The 23,904-nt window shown below is 43.0% G+C and overlaps 1 protein-coding gene across 3 annotated transcripts; it reads left to right on the plus strand.

Moving 5' to 3' along the window:
• The first annotated feature begins 4,935 nt into the window (after positions 1-4,935).
• LOC308151284 (mediator of RNA polymerase II transcription subunit 25-like) lies at positions 4,936-23,904 on the plus strand. Of its 3 annotated transcripts, none has more exons than XM_080524122.1 (22): positions 4,936-5,073; positions 5,390-5,500; positions 6,097-6,228; positions 6,315-6,360; positions 6,675-6,799; positions 6,984-7,082; positions 7,174-7,294; positions 11,359-11,515; positions 11,656-11,801; positions 12,103-12,178; positions 12,287-12,567; positions 12,695-12,739; positions 14,524-14,622; positions 15,456-15,541; positions 15,678-15,735; positions 15,882-15,989; positions 17,306-17,479; positions 18,995-19,102; positions 19,327-19,398; positions 21,152-21,322; positions 21,724-21,844; positions 23,658-23,904. In XM_080524122.1, the coding sequence occupies exons 3-22, from the start codon at positions 6,101-6,103 to the stop codon at positions 23,762-23,764; spliced, it is 2,328 nt and encodes a 775-aa protein (XP_080380248.1). In that variant the 5' UTR covers positions 4,936-5,073; positions 5,390-5,500; positions 6,097-6,100; the 3' UTR covers positions 23,765-23,904. The 3 variants fall into 3 exon arrangements, with proteins under 3 accessions (XP_080380248.1, XP_080380249.1, XP_080380250.1); XM_080524123.1 differs by having other exon boundaries at positions 12,698-12,739; XM_080524124.1 differs by lacking the exon at positions 19,327-19,398.

Consider the following 23,904-nt stretch of genomic DNA (forward strand, 5'->3'; position numbering starts at 1 on the left):
ACAGAGTGGGGTATTCCCCTGTGAACAGTTTGTCTCTCATAGACATTAGGGTGTTTTGTCTATGTTGTTTTCCAAATCAGCTGTCAGTCACTCAAAAGTGCCCCCTTGCCTGATCTAAGTAACTGTGTTGGTTGTGTACTTCCTTTAGTAAATGTATACTGTATGTCTGAGGGTAAACCAGTTGGCACGGGGAATTGAAACATAAAATGTTGGAAACGTTTTGATTACTTATTAAAAAGAGAAAAAAAAACAGGTACTGCCCTTAACTCTGCACTTTCTTTGTGAGCATTTTTCTGGCTACGATATACAATTACAGAACCATGTCTGCTGTACCACAACAACAGCTAGCGTATCCCCAACAACAACAACAACAACAACAACAACAACAACAACAACATGGCACCACATCACACTCCAACCACTGTATTACTGGGTCTTACATTTCCTCTCACGTGCATGCAGAGGGATCTACTTACTGTTTCAACAGGCCAGGGAGGTTCAACAAGACTAACTAGTATGCTTGTGTGTTCATACAGCAGTATACAGCACCAGTATAGTGTTTGTATAAGGAGTATATCTCATATCATATCCATAAGTATTCCTTGTGGTATGTTAGCTCAGGAGGCTCATCGATCTGCTCGTACATGTATACGTGTATATGTAGATATGTTATTGATCTATTGGTCTCCAGGCTCTGTAACGATCCCTCACAGACCTGGTTCTCTGCCCCATGTTGTTGTTGTGTTATAGCTCTCAGCAGTGGCGCTGGTTAGTGAGCTTGTAGTGTAACCTCCGCCACTGCTTCCCCCTCTAAATAAACCCCCTACTTGGCTTTCTGTCTCTCTCTCTCTCTCTTCCATTTACGCTTTCTCTATCTCTTTTTCTCCACCTCCCTTTCTCCCTCTCTCTTCTTGATTGCTGGTTCTCCCACTCTCTCAGTACTACCTTTTCCTCCCCCACCTTTCTCTCCCTCTCCCTCTCCATCTCTCTTTCTCTCTTTTCCCTCGCTCTCCACACAGCCATTCAGCCCTCTCTCAGTACTCTTGCCTCCCTCCATCTTGCCCTCTCTCTCTGCGTGTATGACTCCTCTCTCCTCTGTCTCTCTCAGTGTTAGTGCAGTTCTGAATGGACATGGGGAAACGTGTTTGCATGCTTATATTAACATGAATGATGTCAACTTGATGCAATGAAAATTAAATAAGTGATGCTTTAAGCAAAACCTGACAACAGACTTGTTACTAATACTACTAATGACGAAAATTGAGACCTAGCAATCGTTATGTCTATGATCAAAACAATGATGATAAATGACATTGTTTATGCTGTATATCTTCCTTAAATTGGTATTCCTGTTTTTAATTTTTGATTGTTTTTGTTTATTTTATAATTTCTTTAGAGGTTTACTTTTGTATGGGTTAAGCTGAGAATTTGAACAGGAGTGAGACATTCAGTTAGGACGCTTGTTTCAGCCAGGAACATTATGAGTTGAAGGATGCAGGTGAATGTGATGTAGATGAATATGTAGGAGATGGTGTGGCTGAAGCAATGATAATGGAAATAAAGGATATGTATCATCCAGCCTCATTCTTTGCGTATTTGTTTAATCACTGTGTGTGTGTGTGTGTGTGTGTGTGTGTGTGTGTGTGTGTGTGTGTGTGTGTGTGTGTGTGTGTGTGTGTGTGTGTGTGTGTGTGAGTGTGTGTGTATTGTATGCAGTCAGTATACAGTGTACCTATTCAGTATGTACAGTATACAGTATATATTTTTACCCAGACTATATGAAATCCTCTTTGAACCTATGCAGTCACTCTCTCTCTTTCTCCTTTTTTTTCTGCTGTGCATTAAGTTGTGTGTAATTATTTAGTCACCTTGTCATGAATTCTTTATTGTGGCCCCACTTTATTTAAATGCAACATAGAGCACTGCTGCCTGACCCAAGTAAGTCTTTCTCTGGTCCTCCTCCTCCACACTCCTGCTCCCTGGATCTTTTTAGTAGTCATATAAATGACAGGGAAGTCGTGTGGTGATTATCCTCTGTTAAAGTGAGCATTACGTAGAGTGAATGCCCGCTGTCAGCACTGTGACTCTACTACACTAACCCAGAGAGAGAAGCAGGACAGTCTGTGAGGACGAGTAGGAGGAGGAGTGGGATAGGATTAAAAGAGAGAGGGATGACAGGGTGAGGGGGAAAGGCAGGGATGAGTAGGAGGAGGACGGGAATTATAAAGACATGGAAAGAAAGGGAAAGTGGGTGTGTGTGTGTGTGTGTGTGTGTGTGTGTGTGAAAGAGAGAGAGAGAGGGAGAGAGCGGTGGAGGAGGAGGAGGAGGACAGGTCTGTATATAGACACACTCGTCGTGAGGCGAGTGGGGCACCTGCAACACATTGACACTGTGAGCAGTGTGAGAACGGCTCAGAGCAAGAGACACACACAGACACACAGAGAAGTGCCGACATGCCAGTTAGCACAGCTCCAACGCTACGGACCACTGAGAGGGAGAGAGAGAGAGAGAGAGAGAGAGAAGGAGAGGAAGAGAGAGAGAAGTGGGAGGAGGGGCTGGGGGGGAACTGCTGTCTCCATGGCAACGTTCCCACCGTGCAAAAAAAATCATTTAGTCGGAAAGACATTTCACTCAGTTCAGTGAGCTGAAAGAGGCAGAGAGGGAGGGAGAGAGAGTTAGAGACTGGGGGAGGTGTGTGCGCAACATAGAGCTGTTTCTATCACATTGGAAGGATTTATTAGTAAGCTGTCAGCTGAGCATAAGTGTTATTGCTAATATACCTGATTACTATACATAATGGTAATGTATTCTGTTATCTCATAAAAAATGGATGCCATTGCTGTGGTTGAGGCTTTTGGTGTTGGAATGTTCTAATGAAAGATGGTAATGGTTATGGTAATAAGACCATTGGAATGAAAGTACAGTTAAACCTGGCAGAAATGTGCACTTTGTTCTACAGTATGGTTTACATATGGATCTTTCTACCTTTCAGTTCTCTTTCAGTCCTCTCCCTAAGTACTATTTCACAATGTAAACCATAATGGTGCATTGCTGGGTCAGTGTCAGACTCAAGTCAGTCAATCACTTTAGCCAAAACAGTGAGTGTGAGTGATAATCTGACTATGTTCTTGTGCATTAATGTGTCTGATTTCCATTGGTGCCCAAAGGCAACTGTATGATGAGGCTTTGCCATGGTAGGCTATTTGTGTGTAGGAATCCCAACAGACCAGTGGAGGCTGGTAGAGGTAGAAATTGGAGGATGGGCTCATTAGGCTCATTGGGCTCATAATGCATGGAACAGAATATGGAATAGTATCCCAATTTGTACCTCCGCCAGCCTCCACTGCAACAGACTCATTGCAAGATAATACCATATTATGTAATATTATTCCAAAATGTTCTGGGTAACCCATTTCTAGATGTTGTGTATCAGTGTTGGGTGATTACCTGTCGTGAGAGAACCATCTGCTCCCCACTCTCCCAGCTGGATGTGCCGGTCAAGAGACTGACTGTCTATAGAACACCACCTGGAGCAGCTAGACACGTGAGTCAAACAAGCGCCTATAAATGATCAAGATATCGATTCAATATCCACAAGCCCACTCCAAGTAATATCACATTTCTCATTCTCAAGAGGAACAAACTATACAACAGTAGCTGAAATCGTTTGTCCACTAGCCTCAAGAGTAGGTCTTCCTAATTGCCGGGGCTGTGAATTGAACTTCAAAACAGCTATCCCTTTGAGCAACAGTGGAGAAACAACAGTCACCCAGCGAGGGATGGACACACACACACACACTCTCACTCGCACACGCACACGGACACACACACTCTCACTCGCACACGCACACGGACACACACACGCACACACACACACACACACACACACACACACACACACACACACACACACACACACACACACACACGCACAAACAGTCCTTTGTCTCACTTTAATTCAGCCACTGTGCTTAAGTCAGACTTAAAGGCTCTATAGGTGTTTAATGTTTGGGTCCAAGGGTAGCCTAGGGCCACTCTATCCACAAACATTAACTTACTTAAGGTCATTACGAGTCAGCGCCCAACTGGCCCTGTTAACCTGATAGGCCAAATGGAAATGCTGCTGTTTTGCAGTATGGTGCACTGCTTCAAATTGGGTTAAATTGATTCAGAACATAGTTTCTGTGGGCGGTTTTGATTTTGATGAGCTCTGAAGCCCTTTGCTTTTCGCTGGGCTGTGCTGACTGGCTTGCAGTGCACAAGGGAATTCTATGCTATTGTTGGACCCAGCGAAAGAGCACACCGCTGTGTTCCAACCGCAGGTTGGCTCGCGGAGCATTGTGCTGATTTGACAGCAGGTTGGTTCAATGAAGGCCGTCACAATATTTATGTTTTTATTTCAACATGAATGGAATAGGACATAAATGTTTTTGAAAGAAAGGTTAGCCTAATGCTAGGGATTTGAAGCACCGGTAGGCCTTCTGTTTTGTGACAATTTAAGTATAAAGACTTGTGTAAATGTATAATGGACCAAATAGAGAACAAAATCAGCTCCCGAATGAGGACAAAGCGAGGAAGTAATTTCCGATAAGAGGTCTATTCATAGGCTAATTACCTGCAGACTACACTGACCTCTGGTGTTAAACAACGGTATGGCATGTGGGGGGAAAGGGCCGTCTGTTCCTTACAATTTCACTATGGTGAATATCCATTGATTACATATTAAGAGTATTTTATTTCGTGTGAGTCCCAGACATCGTTCAGAGAATCAATAAATGCGTCTTTCACGCTGATACATTTAAATAATATAAATAATGGATTTGAAACCATTACAAAATGTCAATGAACTTTGGATCAGTTGGTCGACTTTTGACTGAGCATCCCTAGTGTTCCATTTTCAAGCAACGTCCAGGCATGAACTATCGATAACCTAATTTCAGATTAGTGGTTTGTTGTCGACACGGCCTTGTTTGTGTGTCAAAACGGTTTTGTTTTGTATACTTTTGTATATAATTTCACAATATTTGAAGTCACCGGTTGCAGTTCTTTGGCTGACGGCTAAACACCGCCAGGTGAGTATTGTGTAATGAATGCATTGCACTTGTGCTGTTTGTAGCCACATTTTAGCAGGCTGATGTTAGCGAGCGAGCTAGCTAGCTTCTATGCACACACGATGAATGGACTTTCTCTCGCACTATATGACGTTAGTTAGTCCGTTTTATTACAGCGGATAATGACAATTTAATTAACCTAGTTGTATTTATCTGGACAATCTCTTTTTTTGTTTAACAGTTTTTATTGGTTTTTCAAATGAGTTAACACGTTTACCCCAACCCTCCCCTTCCTCCATAATCCTCCCTACCCTCCCCTCCCCCTTGTCCGTTTTAGTCCAAATTGTTCATCAACATGATGGTCCATTGAGGCATTTGTCTAACCAAGGAGTACAAAAGAAGTACATACAATATAAAGAAAAGAAAAGAGCAAGAAGAAGAAAAAAAGGTGAGTGAGAAGAGAGTAGTGTGTGTGTGTGTGTGTGTGTGTGTGTGTGTGTGTGTGTGTGTGTGTGTGTGTGTGTGAGAGAGAGGGGGGGGGGGGGGGTCCTTGGTCAGATGTGCTCTCAAAACTATTTTGAGTTGTATCAAGCAAGGGGAAGAGGTGTGTATTAAGTCAAGCACTGACCATTGATCATCTGTAATTTCCTCTCCAAGAGCTTTCTTCCAGTGTCTCCTAACATCTTGCAATGAGTGCGGAGTGATATTGTATTGTTATAGATAACAGAAATTAGACTTTTGCTATTTGGGGGCACACTCCCTCAAATCTTGCGACATCTGTGGTATTGTGCTGTGTGATAAAACTGCACATTTTTGCACACCGGATTCAACCACCCAGTTCAACTAATCATCAAGCCCTTTGTTTAATCTGATTTGTGGTGCTGGGCTGGAACACAACTGCAATGGGCTCCCAGCCTGGAGTTGGAACTGTGTGCATTGCATCCCATTCAAATGAGTGATTATTCTCACATGTTTGTCTAAATCGACATAAACAAACTAGTTTTTAATCACAATTTCTAACATTTATTTTATTTTATTCAACAGATCCATGGTGGACCCGCCCACTAAACCCGGAGCCAATCAAGTGGCAGACGTGGTGTTCGTCATTGAAGGAACTGCAAACCTTGGTCCCTATTTTGAGTCTCTCAGAAAGAATTACATACTGCCTGCAATTGAGTACGTATTTTTCAAACATTCTTTTTGCCTCTCTTGGTTTGAGTCATGCCCTTGATTTCTTAACAGCTGCCCCTTCATCATCACAGGTACTTCAATGGAGGCCCTCCTGCAGAGACAGACTTTGGTGGAGATGTGAGTCATTCTTCTTCTTTTATATTTTAGAGGAGAAAGAAAATAGATACCAAGGCCCAATCCCGATTCCCTTTTCTACCCCTATGGCTCGTTTTCGAGTGTGACTCGATTTCAAGCCAAGGCCTTCGAACAGAGCCACAAGCCATAGGGGTTGAAATCTACCCCTATGAATTGGGACAGCCCTTCACGACGGATACGTCATCAATTCTCTCTCTCTCTCTCTCTCTCTCTCTCTCTCTCTCTCTCTCTCTCTCTCTCTCTCTCTCTCTCTCTCTCTCTCTCTCTCTCTCTCTCTCTCTCTCTCTCTCTCTCAGTATGGAGGCACACAGTATGGCCTTGTGGTGTTTAACACTGTGGACTGTGCTCCTGAGTCATACGTCCAGTGTCACGCACCAACCAGCTCAGCATTCGAGTTTGTCTCGTGGATCGACAGCATCCAGTAAGAAATTGCAATTGGAACTTGTTTTTGAAAAACTATCATGATGTTTCATTGCAGAGATTTCAAAGTAAAACATTTTGTGTAGGATTTTCCTTACTTGACCTCATATGTCTTTGTGATCCAGGAACTTTATAAATGTGTTGTAAAGGATGTGCTGATTTGTAACTTTGTAAATGTGTCTTAGGTTTATGGGAGGTGGGGCAGAGAGCTGCAGTCTTATTGCAGAGGGACTGTCTGTGGCCTTACAGCTCTTTGACGACTTCAAGAAGATGAGGGAGCAAATGTGAGTTATCTGTTTTACACACACACACACACACACACACACACACACACACACACACACACTATAACATCTTTCAATCTGTCACCACCAGAGGTCAGACGCACAAAGTGTGTGTGCTGTTGTGCAACTCTCCACCATACTTGCTGCCTGCCGTGGAGAGTGTCAGCTACACAGGCTGCACAGCAGACAGCTTGGTCAAGATCATCAGAGACGTGAGTGGCCACATACAACGTCTGGCAGAAACCAGTACCAGTTTTAGATGCTAGTTAACTTATTCATAAAAATACACAAGTACTACTAATACACAAGTGTTGTGTTTGAATTTTTGTTCAGTATTTACATATGAGGAAAATAAGAAAGGCCCTTGAGATGCCACTAAATGCGCCAAAATCGACAAAATGTTGTGGCGCTGCCCCCACCTTCCAAAGCGCCCCCACTTCCTAGTTGCTACTTGTAAACGTTTTTTAATGTTTATTCATAAAATGCGGCTGATATTCTGTCGGCGCCTATCAGCGTTCATTAAAAATCCTCCAATACAATAAACATTTTATCTGTGTGTGTGTAAAATTCACTGTGAAAATACATAGGGTAGGAAGTCGGGATGCTATGGCACTGCACATACTTTTGGCTTATACGTGAGCTGTAGCAGCGCTCCAATTGGCTGTCTCCTATTTCCCGGTCGGGGCGCAAAAAATGCGCCCTGATCATGCGTGGATTAACGCATGGCTTACCTAGGCTGCAGCCTAGGGCCACTACCACTAGGGGTAGTAAAAAAAAAAAATGCGTGAGACTTGAGAGCCCTGAATATCCGGTTGTTAAGTCTGACGTCAAACGTGACGTTTTGCAATTTCCGGGTCCAAACCAGAAATTCTCCGCACCAGAATACCAGTGTACTACAGCGGTAGAATGACAGTTTAATCGTTTTTTAGACTCGGATCTATTCATACAACAAGGGACACAGCACTTTCCCGTTTTCCCCATATTGTCAGGGTATTTGAGCCTTGGAAAAGTGCTATATAAATATAATTAATTATTATTATTATTGCGGCATTTCGAAGACAGCGCCTCAGCCCACTTTGGACCCGGAAACACGTCGCGACTTAACAACCGAATAGCTAAGTTAAAAAAAATAATAATAATAATGCAGCTGCGACGACCAATGTTGTTGAGAGTGAGAGCCACGAAGCAGTTAGCACTGGGTCGGGTGTCGCTAGCAGCACTGAGGCGAACATGGGGGACAGCAACAGAGAGACAGACAACAGGAGAGGAGAGCAACAGAGAGACAGACAACAGGAGAGGAGAGCAACAGAGAGACAGACAACAGGACAGCAACAGAGAGACAGACAACAGGAGAGGAGAGCAATAGAGACAGAACTGAGGTGAGGTGAGCAACTGAGATAGTTCAGGATGATAACAAACAGTTCAGTATGACAGAGACAACTAATAGAAAGACAACTGTATGATTATAGAGTTTACATGTTCAAGGAAATATTGTATGATAATAGAAAGGTACACTTTAATTTAATTAAGTAAGAAAGAACACATTTATTATCACAATTGCATTGTGTTCCATGTCTTTCTCCATTTAATAAATAATGCCTAGTTGAATGGCTAAACAAGACAACTGTCTGGACAGTACTGCTAGAATTATTCACCTTACCGCTGCACAGATAGACAAAGGGTATAAGTCCATTCTGTTAACATTAGGTCTACTCTGCTAACAAATACTTTTCCAGTTGATTTGTCAGTTGTTGCGCATTATATTTTTGTTGTGTTTGCAGTTTGCCCTTTAATAAGTTATATATAAAAATAATTAAGTTATATATATATTCTCATGCTAAAATGGACTGTAAATCCAGATTTTAAAGTTGATATTCTTCCCCGTGGAGCATGCCCCCATAACCTGTGCCCCACCCAACATTTTTATCACCAGCCGCCACTGCATGGGACCACTAGTCAGTGATAAAAAATCATACTTTGAGCTCATGTGTATTGTTAAAATTATTGTGACAATCCAAAGTCTTGTGTCTTTGTTGTGCGTGCTTGGCGTGCGTGCGCTGTGTTTCAGGTGCAAGTACATTTATTTTACATTTATATTAGAAACATGTATACAGTTTAGGGTATTTTTAATCATGGAAATGGTAATCGTTTTTAACAGGTGTACTCAAACTTTATATGGGTAGTGTATTTATATGGGTAGTGTATTTATATGGGTTTATTTATATGGGTAGTGTAAACTGAATAGGGTATTGTGTTCTTGCTCTGTTATTTGAATGGCAGTAGCAGTGCAAGTGTAGTGCTAGTTAGGCAGGAGCCTTTGGAGAGAGAGATTATTATTTAATAAATATTGGTTAAACGTTAGGTCGTCCCCCTGATATGTACCTTTTGGTTTTATTTGAAGTTCATAACAGACCCCCCCACTTAAAAATGGCCTGGCTGGGGCTATATTTGGTGCCATATTTCCCGGCCTGAAAGATTTTCCCAGTCCAGCCCTGATACATGGAGTGATGCCACACGGCCTCAGACTATTGGTGCTACGTGGCCATATGAAGGGTGGTCCATATTCTTGTGTGATCAAGGAACTGTACGGTATATAAGTTGGGGTCTGAGGGTTGTTCTGGAGATGTTCCATGGAGCAACTCAGCTTTTGTTGCTTTGAATAAATGTCTGTAAGCAATAGGGCTGTCCCAAACGACTATTTTTCTAACGATTAATCTAGCGATTAATTTTCCGATTAGTCTAACGACTAATTTATCGATTAGTCTAACAATATTTCTTTTTACTGTTCGGAAAAAGAAAAAAAAAACTTATCATGTGTAGGCCCCTTAATTTCCACCTCACTGCTATGTTTAGCCAACTTGAATGCCAACATGGCCATTTAGAAGTCTGTCCATCACCACAACACATAGCTAGCTAGTAGCTACATAGCTGGCTAGTAGCTACATAGCTAGCTAACGTTACTCTCGCTGCTATGTTATGATTAGCTAAATTGATGCTAACGTAGCATGCGAGCTACGAGCTAGATAACGTACAGTAGGTGCGAGCACCACAATGACAATAGGCTACCGTAGCTAGCCAGCTACATAGCTAACGTTACTAACACCAGAAGACAAGACATACAAACTGTGGTGAGCTACATTGCTTGTGTAACATTAGCTAGTAGCTATCCATTTTTCACTCATACACGGCCGGAAAAGTGAACAGAAATACAACGGTGACTTACGGTGCCATCTTGCGGCTGTCTTCACAAAGAGCTCCAGGATGCTTTCGCTTGAGGTGCTCGTTCATTGCAGATGTACTGCTGTGATAGGCCATTTCATTTCTGCACAGTTTACAGACCACCACATTGTTTTCTTTTTTTGTAAAGTACTCCCACACTTTGGACGATCGTGGGCGAAGTCTTTTAGCTGCTCTGCCTCCTCCATGTTTGCACTGGTCGCAGCCATGTTGTTTATTTACGACGCACCGACGCACATTACACAAGTCGACGTATTGACGTAGTCGATTACGTCGACGACGTCGACGCGTCGTCCCAGCCCTAGTAAGCAAGCAACACTATTGTTATCTCACATATATATTATTTCAAATATAACATTTGATTTGATTTGATATATATTATTTATTATTATAGCCAAGTTTTGCCACAGCTACTCCTCCCACAGTGTTTGCACTATGTGCGGCTTGTTGCATATTTTGTTGCTATTGTTTTGTGGAAGGTTTGTGAAATACGGTTTATGAAATATTCAAGCTTTTGTGGTGAAATCTGGCCCATAGGAATGAATGGTAGAATCTTCAGAACGGAGAGTGTGGCTGTGGGGTTGCCTCCACGCCAAGTCCACCTACACATATCTGACATAAAGATCTTCAGCTCTTCACACTGTCACTTCACATTTGTATATCTATATCTAAGCCATAACATTAATAGTTATTACATTCTGGCCATTTGTTTTTTGGCTAGCTAACACAGTGGCTTGAGACCCGGTTACCATGGTTTTAACAATACACATTACACTTCAAAATGTTATGCTTTTAACTTACACGTTCAATATAATGGCATAGTTTTATACTTCATGGCTTAAATACCCGATATGGGTTTCGAGGCAAGCACACTTCACAATTTCCACAGAAGTTAGTTTCATAATAAAAAAAAATAAGTGTTTTTGCAAAGTTTTCTAGGACAATACCAACATTTTGTAATGATTTTAATGACCATTTTAATCATTAATTTATTTTGGTTTGTTTATTGATGTTATAATAACTTGTGCCTCCTCCTTAGAGAGGCATCCATTTCTCTGTGGTGTCTCCACGGAAACTGCCAGCTTTACGGGCGCTGTTCGAGAGGGCGTCCCCAGTCGGAGGACCGTCTGAATCCCACCCAGACTACAGCCAAGACCCCTTTCACATGGTCCTAGTCAGGGGCATCGCACTTCCTGGTGAGAAGCAGAGAACATACACAAATATAGTACAATGGATTCACATTACTGTACCAGTCGAGTGACTTCAGACTTCAGCCTCTTCCTCATATATAAGTAAGGATTGGTTCATCAATTTATTCTAGAATATCTCTTTCCAGTTTCCTCAGGTGGGGGCCCAGGCCCTCTCAAACCAGTGTTACCCCCCCAGCCCCTGCAGGCCCTGCAGCCCCTGCCTATCAGTCAACCTCCTCTAGGGCCTGCTTCACAGGCACCACCACCTATCAATACGGCCCATCCATACCAGGTACCAAACTAATCCACAGAGTAGGAATGCTCAGCAGGGGAGGCTGGTGAGGTACAAATCAGAGGATGGGCTCATTGAAATGCATGAAATGGAATGCAGAATGCTTCAATGCATTTCATTGAGCTCGTCCTCCGATTTCGTCCTCCGATTTCCACCAGCCTCCCCTGGTGCTCAGATATATGATTCAGTTGAACTTTGCAGTTGGAGCATGTACTGTACAGTATTACCTCCAATTGGCTAGATTCACTGGCTCATACTTGACACTGTTGTCTCCTCCTTCCTCCTCTTGGCCGCCTGTCAGCCTTCACCCTCGCTCAATGCTGCTCAGGCAGCCGCACAGATGGCTGTGGAGGCGGCCAACAACCAGAAAAGTCGCTGTGAGTCGCCTGCACCGTCTAAACCTCTTATCAGCAACATATTTTATCATTAACTCAACAATTATCTATCTTATATTTGTGTAAGATTGTGTCTCTTTTACCCCTCAGTCCCAGGAATGGTAAATTCCGGTCCTCCCTTCAGTGGCCAGCCAACGCTCCCGTCTGTGGCAGGAGTGAAGCTGGCTCCCTCCAGCCAGCCCAGCCTATCAACTGTCACCACCGTTTCAACACCCATGTTGCCGCAGCAACAAGCCCCTCCCCCTCAGCAGGTCCAGCCCCCGGGACAGCCACCGCCCATTCCACAGCCACAGGCAACACCTCAGCAGCAGCAGCAACAACAACAGCCCAACCCCAATCAGCAGACCCCCCCGTCATCACAGCCTGGCATGGTGAGAGCCTGATCACTAAATTGTATCAAAGCAGTATACTCTTATATACACTCACTGAACACTTTATTAGGAACACGTGTACACCTTCTCATTAATGCAATTATCTAATCAGCCAATCGTGTGTCAGCAGCGCAATACATCAAATCCTGCAGACACAGGCCTGCAGCTTCAGGTAACGTTCACATCAACCATCAGAATGAGGAAAAAAATGTGATCTCAGTGATTTTGACCGTGGCATGATTGTTGGTGCCAGATGGGCTGGTTTGAGTATTTCTAAAACTGCTGATCTCCTGAGATTTTGAGTCTCTAGAGGTTACTCAGAATGGTACAATAAAGAAAAAACGTCCAGTGAGCGGCAGTTCTGCGGACGGAAATGCATTGCGAGAGATCAATGGCTACTAATGGCTACCTCCAGCATGATAATGCACCATGTCACAAAGCAAAAGTCATCTCAAACTGGTTTCATGAACATGACATTCAGTGTTCTTCAGTGGCCTTCACAGTCACCGGATCTGTAACCAATAGAACAACACCTTTGGGATGTGATAGAACGGGAGATTTACAGCAGATTGAAAATGCACCTGAAAAATCTTCACGAATTTCGTGATGCAATCATCTCGTCTTGGACCAGAATCTCAAAGGAGTGTTTCTAACATCTTGTGGAATCAATGCCATGAAGAATTGAGGCTGTTTTGAGAGCAAAGGGAGGCCCTACCCAGTATTAGTATAGTGTTCCTAATAAAGTGTTCAGTGAGTGTACATTAATACCCGTAGGCTATGGTGAATTTCCATTGTACGATGACAACAGGTGAAGAAACCAGATGGAAGCCATTAAGCAATTATGTATAGAATCATGACGTCTGTCCAGGAATGAGAAGAGGTCTAGACTAAGAGATTGTGTTAAGAGGGGTTCACATTGAGGGTAATTGTGTTAATGTTAGAAAATTCTCAACTCCTTTTTTTGCATTTTACGAAAGTTGGAGTGTTGTAGAGCCCACTCGATATAACAAATAACAGTTTTCGGATCACTAAATACTTTGTGAATTGTATTCACTATCTGGAAAAAACTGAAAAATTACATTGCTCTACTTGAGGACTTTTAACCAGACCCTGTCAGGCATGTAAGTATATTATTTTTTATGGTAAACAAAATGGCCGCGCTACCAATATAATTATACTCTTGAATTAAGTAATAAGGTAGAGGGGAAACCAGACCGTGAAAGAGTGTAGCCAAAAAGAATATGGCGGGTAGAAACATATTGGTGGCACACGGCCAAAGGGTGTGGACCATTTGCATATAAGGAGTGGCCGCACTTCATACGTAATTATGAAATTGTATAAAAGCTATGTTCCGAGCTGGGATCACCTTATGGTGAATTGGTGCCTGGAAAAATGTGAAGATAAAGATAAGCAGGAAGTATATTATTATTACTATTATAATTGTATCATGTTATTGATAGTAATAACAATTAATAATGATTCATTGTTGATTATTATTGCTATTATTATAATTATATATTTTTTTAAATGGCAGCGTCGGCAAAAGATGCAGAAAATGGCCGCACAAGATGGCCACGCAGCAAAAATAAACAAGATGGCCACGTCACCAATGTAGTTACGCCCAGAGATTAAATAATGAGGAGGGGAACATATCGACCTTCGATCAACATATCGAAGGGGTGTACTCCAAATGAAGATAGCAGATGGAACATATTGGTGGCGCATGGCCAACCGTGAAGGAGTGTAGTCCAAAGCTGTATTAATGTTATGCACCGAGCTCTGTCCGGCAGTCACTCCACGGGCCAACTTGGCTTTTGTTGTTTGCAATAAAAGTCTATGGGAAAACCAACAGCTCCGTCTTTGTTATTTTATTTAAAAGTGTTTTAGTGAAGTTTTCCACTACAAGGCTCATCATTTGTCTAATTGTTATCACTTCTCTCCTTTTCTCTCTGATAGGCTGGTGTGTCTGCAGCTCAGGCCATCTCAAATCCCATTGGACAGCAGCAATCTGCCAATAAGATTGTAGCATGGAGCGGGGTGCTGGAGTGGCAAGAGGTGAGGGAAACTATAACTTGGTCTAAACATGGATTTGTTTACTTGCTATTTATTTGTGTGTTCAAACACCCTCACCTAGAAATGGGTGAGATTCATCAAGTCGCTGTGTTCTTTCTTTAACTGTAGGCTTTAACAAAACCACAGTTGGATCTGACTGAATTGAGTTTGTTTGATTGATTATCATTAGTTATGTCATGTTCATAATTGGTTTTGCTCAAGGTAAAACAAATTATTGAATTGTTTGACATTCATAAAACGCATACACAGGGTAAAATCAGTCGATATTCATATATGTTTAGTACAGCCATAAGTCACAGAAGTGCATCGCTGCTCAGGTATCAACTGACAGGGTTCAGGTTAGATTCGGTTTGTATTACTTGCTGTGGCCAGGATCTTACTGGCAGTTACTGGATCCATTTCCCTCATGAAGGATCCAACCTGCTGGGCATAAATAACCTATACATCTGCTAGAAACCCAACACAATGCAATCGTAATAGTGGACACACGGACTACACCACGCCCAGAGCGATAGGGAATTGATTAAGTATTGATCAGGTATTGATTCCTTGAAGATGAACGGTGCTGGTCATTGTCCCTGTAGGATCTGGCATATCGACCCTCTTTAGAATGTTCCACTGCTTCGTTGTCAGGGCAATTTCTCATGTTCGGTAGTTTCTGCATGGGGCTTTTAATCAAACAATTCCTCACTCCCCCAGGGTGTGAAACGTTAGCCCTGCGGTCACTTTGTATGCTAACTTCCAAACCTCTCCCATTTCTCCAATCCTCCCCCATTCTTCTTCTCCTCCCCCACCCTCTCCATCCATCACTTCAGAAGCCCAAAGCCTCGTCTATGGATTCCAATACCAAACTCACCCGCTCCCTACCCTGCCAGGTGCAGGTCAACCAGGGAGAGAACCTGTGAGTAGTAAAAACCTACAAAGTGACTGCTCCACTGATTGCTCTTTGCCTGTGTTGCTGTGTATATTGAGAGTTATCAGGAGCTGTTGTTTGTGGGTTTTTTATGTTTTTTTTTACATTTTGTGTCTCCCAACAGAAATGCAGACCAGTGGCCGCAGAAGCTAATCATGCAGCTGATCCCACAACAGTTACTGGTGAGAGTCCTCTCCCCTCTTCATTCAAATGTTTGTTTGTCTGTCTTTCTAAGTGTGTGTTCAGGAATGACAAGAGATTATAATGAGATATGCAAATCTAGATAGTTGATAGTTCAGAAGAGTTGATATTTCTCCCTGTCTGCCAGACAACTCTCGGTCCACTCTTCAGGAACTCGCGAATGGTTCAGTTTCTCTTCACCAACAAAGACGTTGAATCACTGAAAGGCCTGTACCGCATAATGGCCAACGGATTTGTGAGTACTACTATGGTTAATTTCCATTGCATGCTGAAAACATGCGAGGTGACCCAGATAGAAGCAATTAAGTGATTATGTATGGTCCTGTGGAGAGTCCTTGCAGGGATAGGAGGGTTTTTGTATTATGTTTTTGGTAATCAGGAAGGTCACGCTACCAATAGTTAAACCTCGAGACTGACTTAGAAAAGAGGAGGGTAAACTAAACTGTGAAGGGGTGTAACCAAAAGAAGATCACGAGTAGAGACATATTGGTGGCGCACAACCAAAGGTATAGGGATCAAAGACGTGGCATGTCAATTTTGGTGTCCCAAGCATATTTATAATCAGGGGTGCACATAACTGGTGCGCCAGTGCGCATTCGTCGCCAAAATGCATGCTGCGCGGCAGTTCAGCCGCATGAAGGCGCTCTTGCGCACCAAGTTCTTTTTTTTTTTTTTTTTTTTTTTTGGGGAAAAGTTGATTTCAGTGTTTACAGAACAGAGCAGTGCTTAAAGAGATGTCCGTTTATATCAGTGTGTTTAAAGAACAGACATTCAGTTAGTGCTTAAAGAGATGTCAGTTTATTTCAGTGTGTTTAAAGAACAGACATTCAGTTAGTGCTTAAAGAGATGTCAGTTGATTTCATTGTGTTTAAAGGAGTCGGACAGACTTTCATTCTTAAAGAGCAGTCATTTGATTTTGCATCTGTTTCTTTTGTTTTGCACACAATAATTTGGTTGTTCATCTTTATTTATGAATAAATGTCGTTTTGCTAATAATATATCCATGTATCCCTTTTTTATCCATCCTGTGGGACGGGTCGTGACTCGCGAGCTCGGGGAGCACCAAGCAGCATCCCTAGGTGCTCCTCTGAGCACTGGCCCCAAAAAATTATGTGCACCCCTGTTTATAATGTTAAAAATTGCTAGCTTCAGTGTTTTTGTCAATTATTAGAGTAGAAATTCTACCACAGTACTTCTACTAAATCACCATTGTATTTATCACGAGTCACCACTCACGAGTGCTGTCCCCTAGATGGATTAAACAGATGTTTCTGTGTTGCAGTTCTGTGCAGGAGCCACTAGAGGGGGCACTATACCTCTATATCTCTTGTCAAACAGCTAATGGAATTTTAACACCCTTGATCACCAAAGGAAGGAGGACAGTAGTGGTTGAGCTTGACTCTGTTCCAAGTGAATGTGTATCCGCTTGACTGTTTTTGTCTGACAGTGTGCCAGAATATAATTACATATGAATGAATGCCAATGCGGAGGCCTAACGCTGACATCTCACCCTGCCTTGACCTCTGACCCCTTGACCTGTGACCCCTGCAGGCAGGCTGCGTGCATTTCCCCCACAGCGCCCCCTGTGAGGTGCGCGTGCTCATGCTGCTCTACTCCTCCAAGAAGAGGATCTTCATGGGCCTCATCCCCAACGACCAGAGCGGTTTCGTCAACGGGATCAGGCAGGTCATCACCAACCACAAGCAGGTCCAGCAGCACCGTTCGGTGAGCAATGGGGATCCTGGGAGAGGTGGGAGTGAGGGGGAGGGGACTGGGAGAGAGGGGAGGTTGGAGGAAAGAGCCTGGGATCGAGGGAGGTTAGTCCAGATGGGGGGTAGCAAAGAGAGCACATCATGTAGGGTTAATTCCTGCTAAGCGCTTCCAGTTTGAGAGCATCGTCACCCCCTATTGTGCATGTCAAAGTTCATTAGAGCAGTGAGATGCTAAGTTCACACAGGGCCCTAACAGTGTCATACACATGCAGTAAACATGTCAGACCCTCATCCTGTATAATACACCCTTAGGCCAGAGTGTTGTTGCCTCCAGGTAAGCACTCTGCAAGCTTATGTTGTGTCAAAAAGACTGCAGGCCTCATTGAAAAGGCAACCTGTCTGTGTTCTAGATAAGTTACATTCTATCCTTACAGCCTTTCTGTTCCCATTAAGGTTGACGTAGCCTGTTTGTTCATGCTGCTAATTCTATGTGTTTTGGGGGGGACGAGAACTATAGGAATGTCTTAAGTAGTGCGTGTGAGTGTCAGGGCAATTACACTCAGCAGTGGACATGAAATTATAATGAAGACTTTTTCATGATATATTCAAAGCTGCATTGCTAATGGGGAATTGCTGTGGTAATCTCAAAGGGATAGTAGGGATTGTTGAGCTTTCTTCAGCTGCCTCCGAGGCTAGCATTTAGACATACCAGTATGCATGATTGGGATCAACTGTACGTTATCAAAAGCATAGAAAACTGCTTTCAAAATGTGAAAAAAAGGTGTCTGGATGAGCCTACGACAATCCAAGTAAGAAGAACTAAAACTCTGAGCTTGATTAAGCAATTATTTAATAGTAGTTTTTTTGCAGGAGGCTCTGGGGTAGTGTTGTGGGTTATTAGGAGTCTAAGCTGCGTAGAACCCTATTGTGTTTGTTAGCAATAAAATGCAAAAAATGTTTTTAAATGTTACGTTATAGGAGCTTGCAAATTGGCAAGATGGTAAAGGGCCGTAAGTACATTCATCTGTCTCTTCACAAATAGCTTAGATATCGTTTTTTTCCATCTTCCTTTTTGGAAGACAAAATTGTCCCAGAAAAATAGAAATTATATGTGCGCTAAACCTCTGCAGTGTGTTTTTTTCAGACTGTTAGGCTTAACGGTGCCATACAGAAGTGTACAGAAAAGATAAGAGGAGGGAAATCGAGGAGAGGGACGGTTTTTATTCTCTTTAAAACAAGATTAGGTGTGGAGTGTCATCCAGTGTCACAGTCAGATTATGGCTTGTCTTGCTTGCCAAATTTACAGCTCCCGCACCCATCTGGCCGTGAGAGACTAGGTGATGAAAGGGTCAAAGATCACGTCTTAGCCAAGTCGGGATAAGCAGGAACGGGAACGATTTCACCAGCTATTTTGTGTCAGATTTGCATGGCTTATTTCAGTTGAGAGATGTAGAGTACAAATGGGAAGCGGTTCCGCCCACTGGATATAATGGCCCCTCTCATTCTCTGCTTGACCACTCTCCTACAGTTGGGCTCAGGGGGTCCGATGCCACCTGGCCAGGTTCCGACCAATCCCAACTTCCTCAACAGGCCGACGGGACCCATCCCCGTCTCCCATTGCAACGTCCAACAGCAGGTAAGCTCACTGCAGCGTAGCATCTCTGTTCATGCTCTCTTCTCCCCCCCCTCCTCCTTCACACTGATCCTGGCTCCACCTCCTGTTCCTCTGGTATCCTGCTATGACTGCATGCTGTGTTAACCCTCCCCTCCTCCCTCCCTCTTTCTTTCTTTTCTTTACCTCCACCACCCCCTCTTCTTCCTCCTCTCTCTTTCTCTCTCTTTCGTCTCTCCTTTGTTCAGTCTGTGGTGGTAGGCATGCCCCCTGTTAGTCAGGTCGCTATGATGGAGGATCAGCAGAGACAGAATAACCTGGTGAGAGTTACATCACACACACATACACACACACACACACACACACACACACACACACACACACACGGTCATACACACACAGACACAAACACACACTCACTACAGTTATAAACTCTCCCTCGTTTCAGCACCAGCATGGTGAACAGCTCTTTTTCCACTCTGCATGATCTTTGCACTATCAAATTTCAGGACCCTCCTTTCATGACTTTTCCTAGATATGTGCGTTCTACCACCCAGTATCCTTACATTTTCTAAATCTAGCTAGTATAAATAGCTATTTTGTGTGTGTTTGCGCTAGTATTGGGTTAGGTTTTTTTCCAAGGCTGCAATGCTCTTCTATATCAGCAGAGGTCGCAGGGGGACACTAAGGCCTGATCCCGATTCCCTTTCCTACCCCTATGGCTCGTTTTGGAGTGCCACTCGCTTTGGAGCCAAGGCCTCCGAACAGAGCCACAAGGGGCAGTGGTTGAAAATCTTACCACAACCCTTCACAACCGATACGTCATCAGCAGTCGATTAAATAGACGCGGTGCAGATGGCGCGTTAATATGTTGCCGGGGATTTCACACATCTCACAATGCCTTCTTCAACTGTGTTTATTTCTGTTGCGTGTGCTATAAGCACCTTTTTTTGTTTGTTATCAACACACCTGAGAAAGCTGAACTGTAGTTAAATTTCGCGTGTCATATGCCGTCAGACATGGAAATATGTCAATATGCGAGACTGCCATGCACACATCAGCCTGTAACGTTAGACACACAGCACATCGCCATAAGAGCAATTTTTTTGTTATGCTTGTTATAAAGAAAAGATCTATAATGCATTGAAATGACATAAAATGATATAACCCATCAATAATATTAAATAATAACAACTGCTCGGATTATGTTGCGGGTTGTTTTGGTTTAATAAGTGCCACTACATGGAAATAGGTCAAAATGCTCTCCTATCATGCACAAATCAGCCTAATGTTAGATCGCCTAGAGCGAAATCAGATTTCTATAGATGATTCGCAGTGCATTCTGGGGGGTAGGGTTATGGCTACGAATCGAATGTGGTCCCGGAAAATCTCCAAACGGAGCCATGGATAGCCCTCCCCCTTCCCCCTAGCCCTCGATGAAAACATGATTGGGACACCCCTACCCTATGTCAAAAATGTAAATTTTCAAATATTGCAATATTTATTAATATATTATATAATCAACTTGTGAAAAAAAAAAATCTGATTACAGACATATGTGCCGATATTGACTTTCTTTTTGGATTAAAAACTTTCTAGCATGTGACACATACACTTGAAACTTGATTACATTATATACATTTTATATACCCCAACTCTGCACATAGGAACATTATGCAGTAGCAATGTTTTTCTTGTGACATGAAGCCACGCTTGGACCTTAGCCATGACTCCTTGTTGCAAGTTTCAGAGTTTCAATTAAATTCAGGTTGCGACTAATGTACAAGTGCGCCATCCAGCGATCTTTGTGCGTCACTCAGTACACAGACTCCCATTGTGAAGACGAGGTGGCTCTAAAAAATAGGTTAAAGATGAATGGCTGGCAAGAGTGGCACACTCAGTCTAGGTCCTCAGGCTAACATAATTCCAAATCAAGTGCAAATCTCTTTCCACCAGTGCACCATTTTTCTGTCTGCTGGGGTATGAATCACCTTCCTTTCAAGTCTCCCTCCTGGGTGCTCTTCTCTCTCCTACCCTCTTCTCAACCACTTAAACTCTCTTACACTCATCCAGATGACAATGAGAGCAGCTGGCACGGCCAATCAGCAGGCACCTGTCACCGGAGCTCCGCCCAACCAGGTCGCTCAAGGAGGACAAGCCCAGCCACAAGGTGCCATGCTCCGCCTTCCAAACCCCGGAGCCAATCCGCAGCTGCGCAGCCTCCTCCTCAGCCAACAGCAGCCAGTAAGAAATGCACCAGTTGACTATCCATATCATATCACAACCATCATCTATATTCTTCTTCTTCTTCTTACATAATTATTAGCAGTTACCTACCTGAAGCTGTCTACAACTAGACTGGGAATGTCTCTTGAGTGTGTTTGTTAATGAAGCATTATGTGAATAGTCATATTGTAGAAGTGCAGTCGTAACATTGTTTCTCTCTCTCTGTGTGTCTGTCATTCTGTCTCATTCTTCTTTTTTTCTCTGTCTCCTTTCTTTCTCTCTCTCTCTCTCTCTGGCTGTCACTATCATGTGTCCCCCCCTCTCTCTCTCCCCTCTCTCTCTCTCTCTCTCTCTCTCTCTCTCTCTCTCTCTCTCTCTCTCTCTCTCTCTCTCTCTCGCTCGCTTTCTCTCTCTCTCAGCAGGGTGGTGTGTCTCACATGCAGGGCATGATGCCTCACCAGGGTATGGGGCCGCAGCTAGTCCACCCTACACCAGGAGGGGGCGCCCAAATGCAGGCCCAGTGGAGACAACCTCTCGGAGGTGGGCTACAGCCACGGGGCCTACACACATTGTACTGTATAGACTGCACACATAGCTGTGAACACAGGACGCAATCATTAATCAGGAGCATAATACAGTCTTATACACTCACCAAACACTTTGGATCCAGTAGAACACCTTTGGGATGTGGTAGAACGGGAGATTCACAGCTTGAAAGCGTACCTGAAAAATCTGGAGGAATTGCGTTATGCAATCATGTCATTATGGACCAGAATCCCAAAGGAATGTTTCCAACATCTTGTGGAATCAGTGCCATGAAGAATTTAGGCTGTTTTGAGAGCAAAGGGAGGCCCTACCCAGTATTAGTATAGTATTCCTAATAAAGTGTTCAGTGAGTGTATATCACAAATACGGAAACTAATGTTGCAATTAAGGTAATATGCCTAAAGAAGACCATACACAGTATGCATTGTAGCCAATGTTTGTCTCTGTGTCTATATATTCTGAAGTGGGTCCCAGGGTTTCCGTTAGAAAAAATTGGTGCCGGTCAACGTGTCCGGGAAGATTTCAATTTACCGGACAAACGTGAGATATTCCGGTCATCATATTAAAATATAATATAGCTGTTTGTCGCGGTGATTACTGTTGTGTAGCCTATATATGCCATTTAATGTCTATTTCTCATCCGATACGATTAGATGCAAGCTATATAATAAATATAATAATATAGGTTTTCATGATTTGCATGCGCGCTATGCCATATGTCCAGCGCTGAACGCGCGCCACACTGGGAACTGAACAGACTGCATCGATCAATGAACGGACTCCACATTACGTTAACTGAAGTCTGTTAAATTGTTTGGGATTAATGTGAGTTTTCTATTTTCTCTTTCCAGTTTTACCCTTTTTTATCAATAAAACAACGTCATTTCTATAACCAGGTCTCGCTGGTTGGGAAGGCATTTAGTTTAGCTGCCTGTCAAATCATACTTAATCGGACTCGGGAGTATGACAATGAGGAGAACATAACTGTTTATTGAGAAACAATTGATAGGCAGGCTGGGATACGTATATAAAGAAATACCACAATGTCTAGATTTATAACATTTTTTGAAAAGTGCATCATTCTCATTCGTTGCTCCTCTCGTGAATCCGTTATTCCTCCCCGATTTTTTGCACGGTGAGCAGAACATTTTTCCTTCCCCATCTAAACGCTAGGCAGGCTATTACCGCTGTTTCGCGGAGTCATCATGCCGGCGTCAAATCATATAATAATAAAAGAAATATATAGCCTGTAGTATATTGCTATGTTTAGCATAGATCTGGGATTGATTGCTATTGCCTCCGTAGCATTACATCTTGACAATGTTATCATCGATCGACTAGTGTGGTCTAGTTGTCGTTGGGATGCTGAATAAAGACGCTCGTTGAACGTTGCTCCAGAGACCCGAGTATTATTAATATAAAGTGTATCTTGTAAGTTAGAGAACAACAAGACACAACATAGCCTATATATTCGTCTTTTTTAATATAGAAGGAATCAGAATGTGACAATTAAACTTTAGCGAATTGTATTCAAAATGTTTTCACCGGACATTATGACCGAAGAGGTTTAAATATGTCGGACTTCAACATATTTTACCGGACAAAGACCGGTAATTACCGGTTAACGGAAACCCTGGGGGGTCCACATCCAAACTGTGTAGTATATGCTTGAGTCAACAACTTCAGTCAATATTTGTATATGCAGTGATTCACACTTGTATTTTCACAACCAAGGAAATGTCTGTGTGAACTATGTTCTTGCCACCCAAGGCTAAATCTGCCTCCCCCTCACTTCTCTCTCTCACAGGTCAGATGCTGATGGCTCCCGGGCAAAGGGGTTCCATAACACAGCCTCCTGGAATGCCACAGGTCTCCAGTGTCATGGAGGATGAGATTCTCATGGACCTTATTTGATTTTGGACACAAAAAAGACTACCTTTCCCATCAGCCAATCATTTGAGTTTCATCATGTGAGCAGACTGGGAGGTGCACTTTGTCTAGTTTCAACGCTTGCTTTTGTTTTCTTTTTTTTTTCTGGAAAAAAAAAAACCCAA

Source organism: Nansenia antarctica (genome assembly GCF_963989245.1).
Source record: "Nansenia antarctica genome assembly, chromosome: 2".
Lineage (NCBI taxonomy): Eukaryota > Metazoa > Chordata > Actinopteri > Argentiniformes > Microstomatidae > Nansenia > Nansenia antarctica.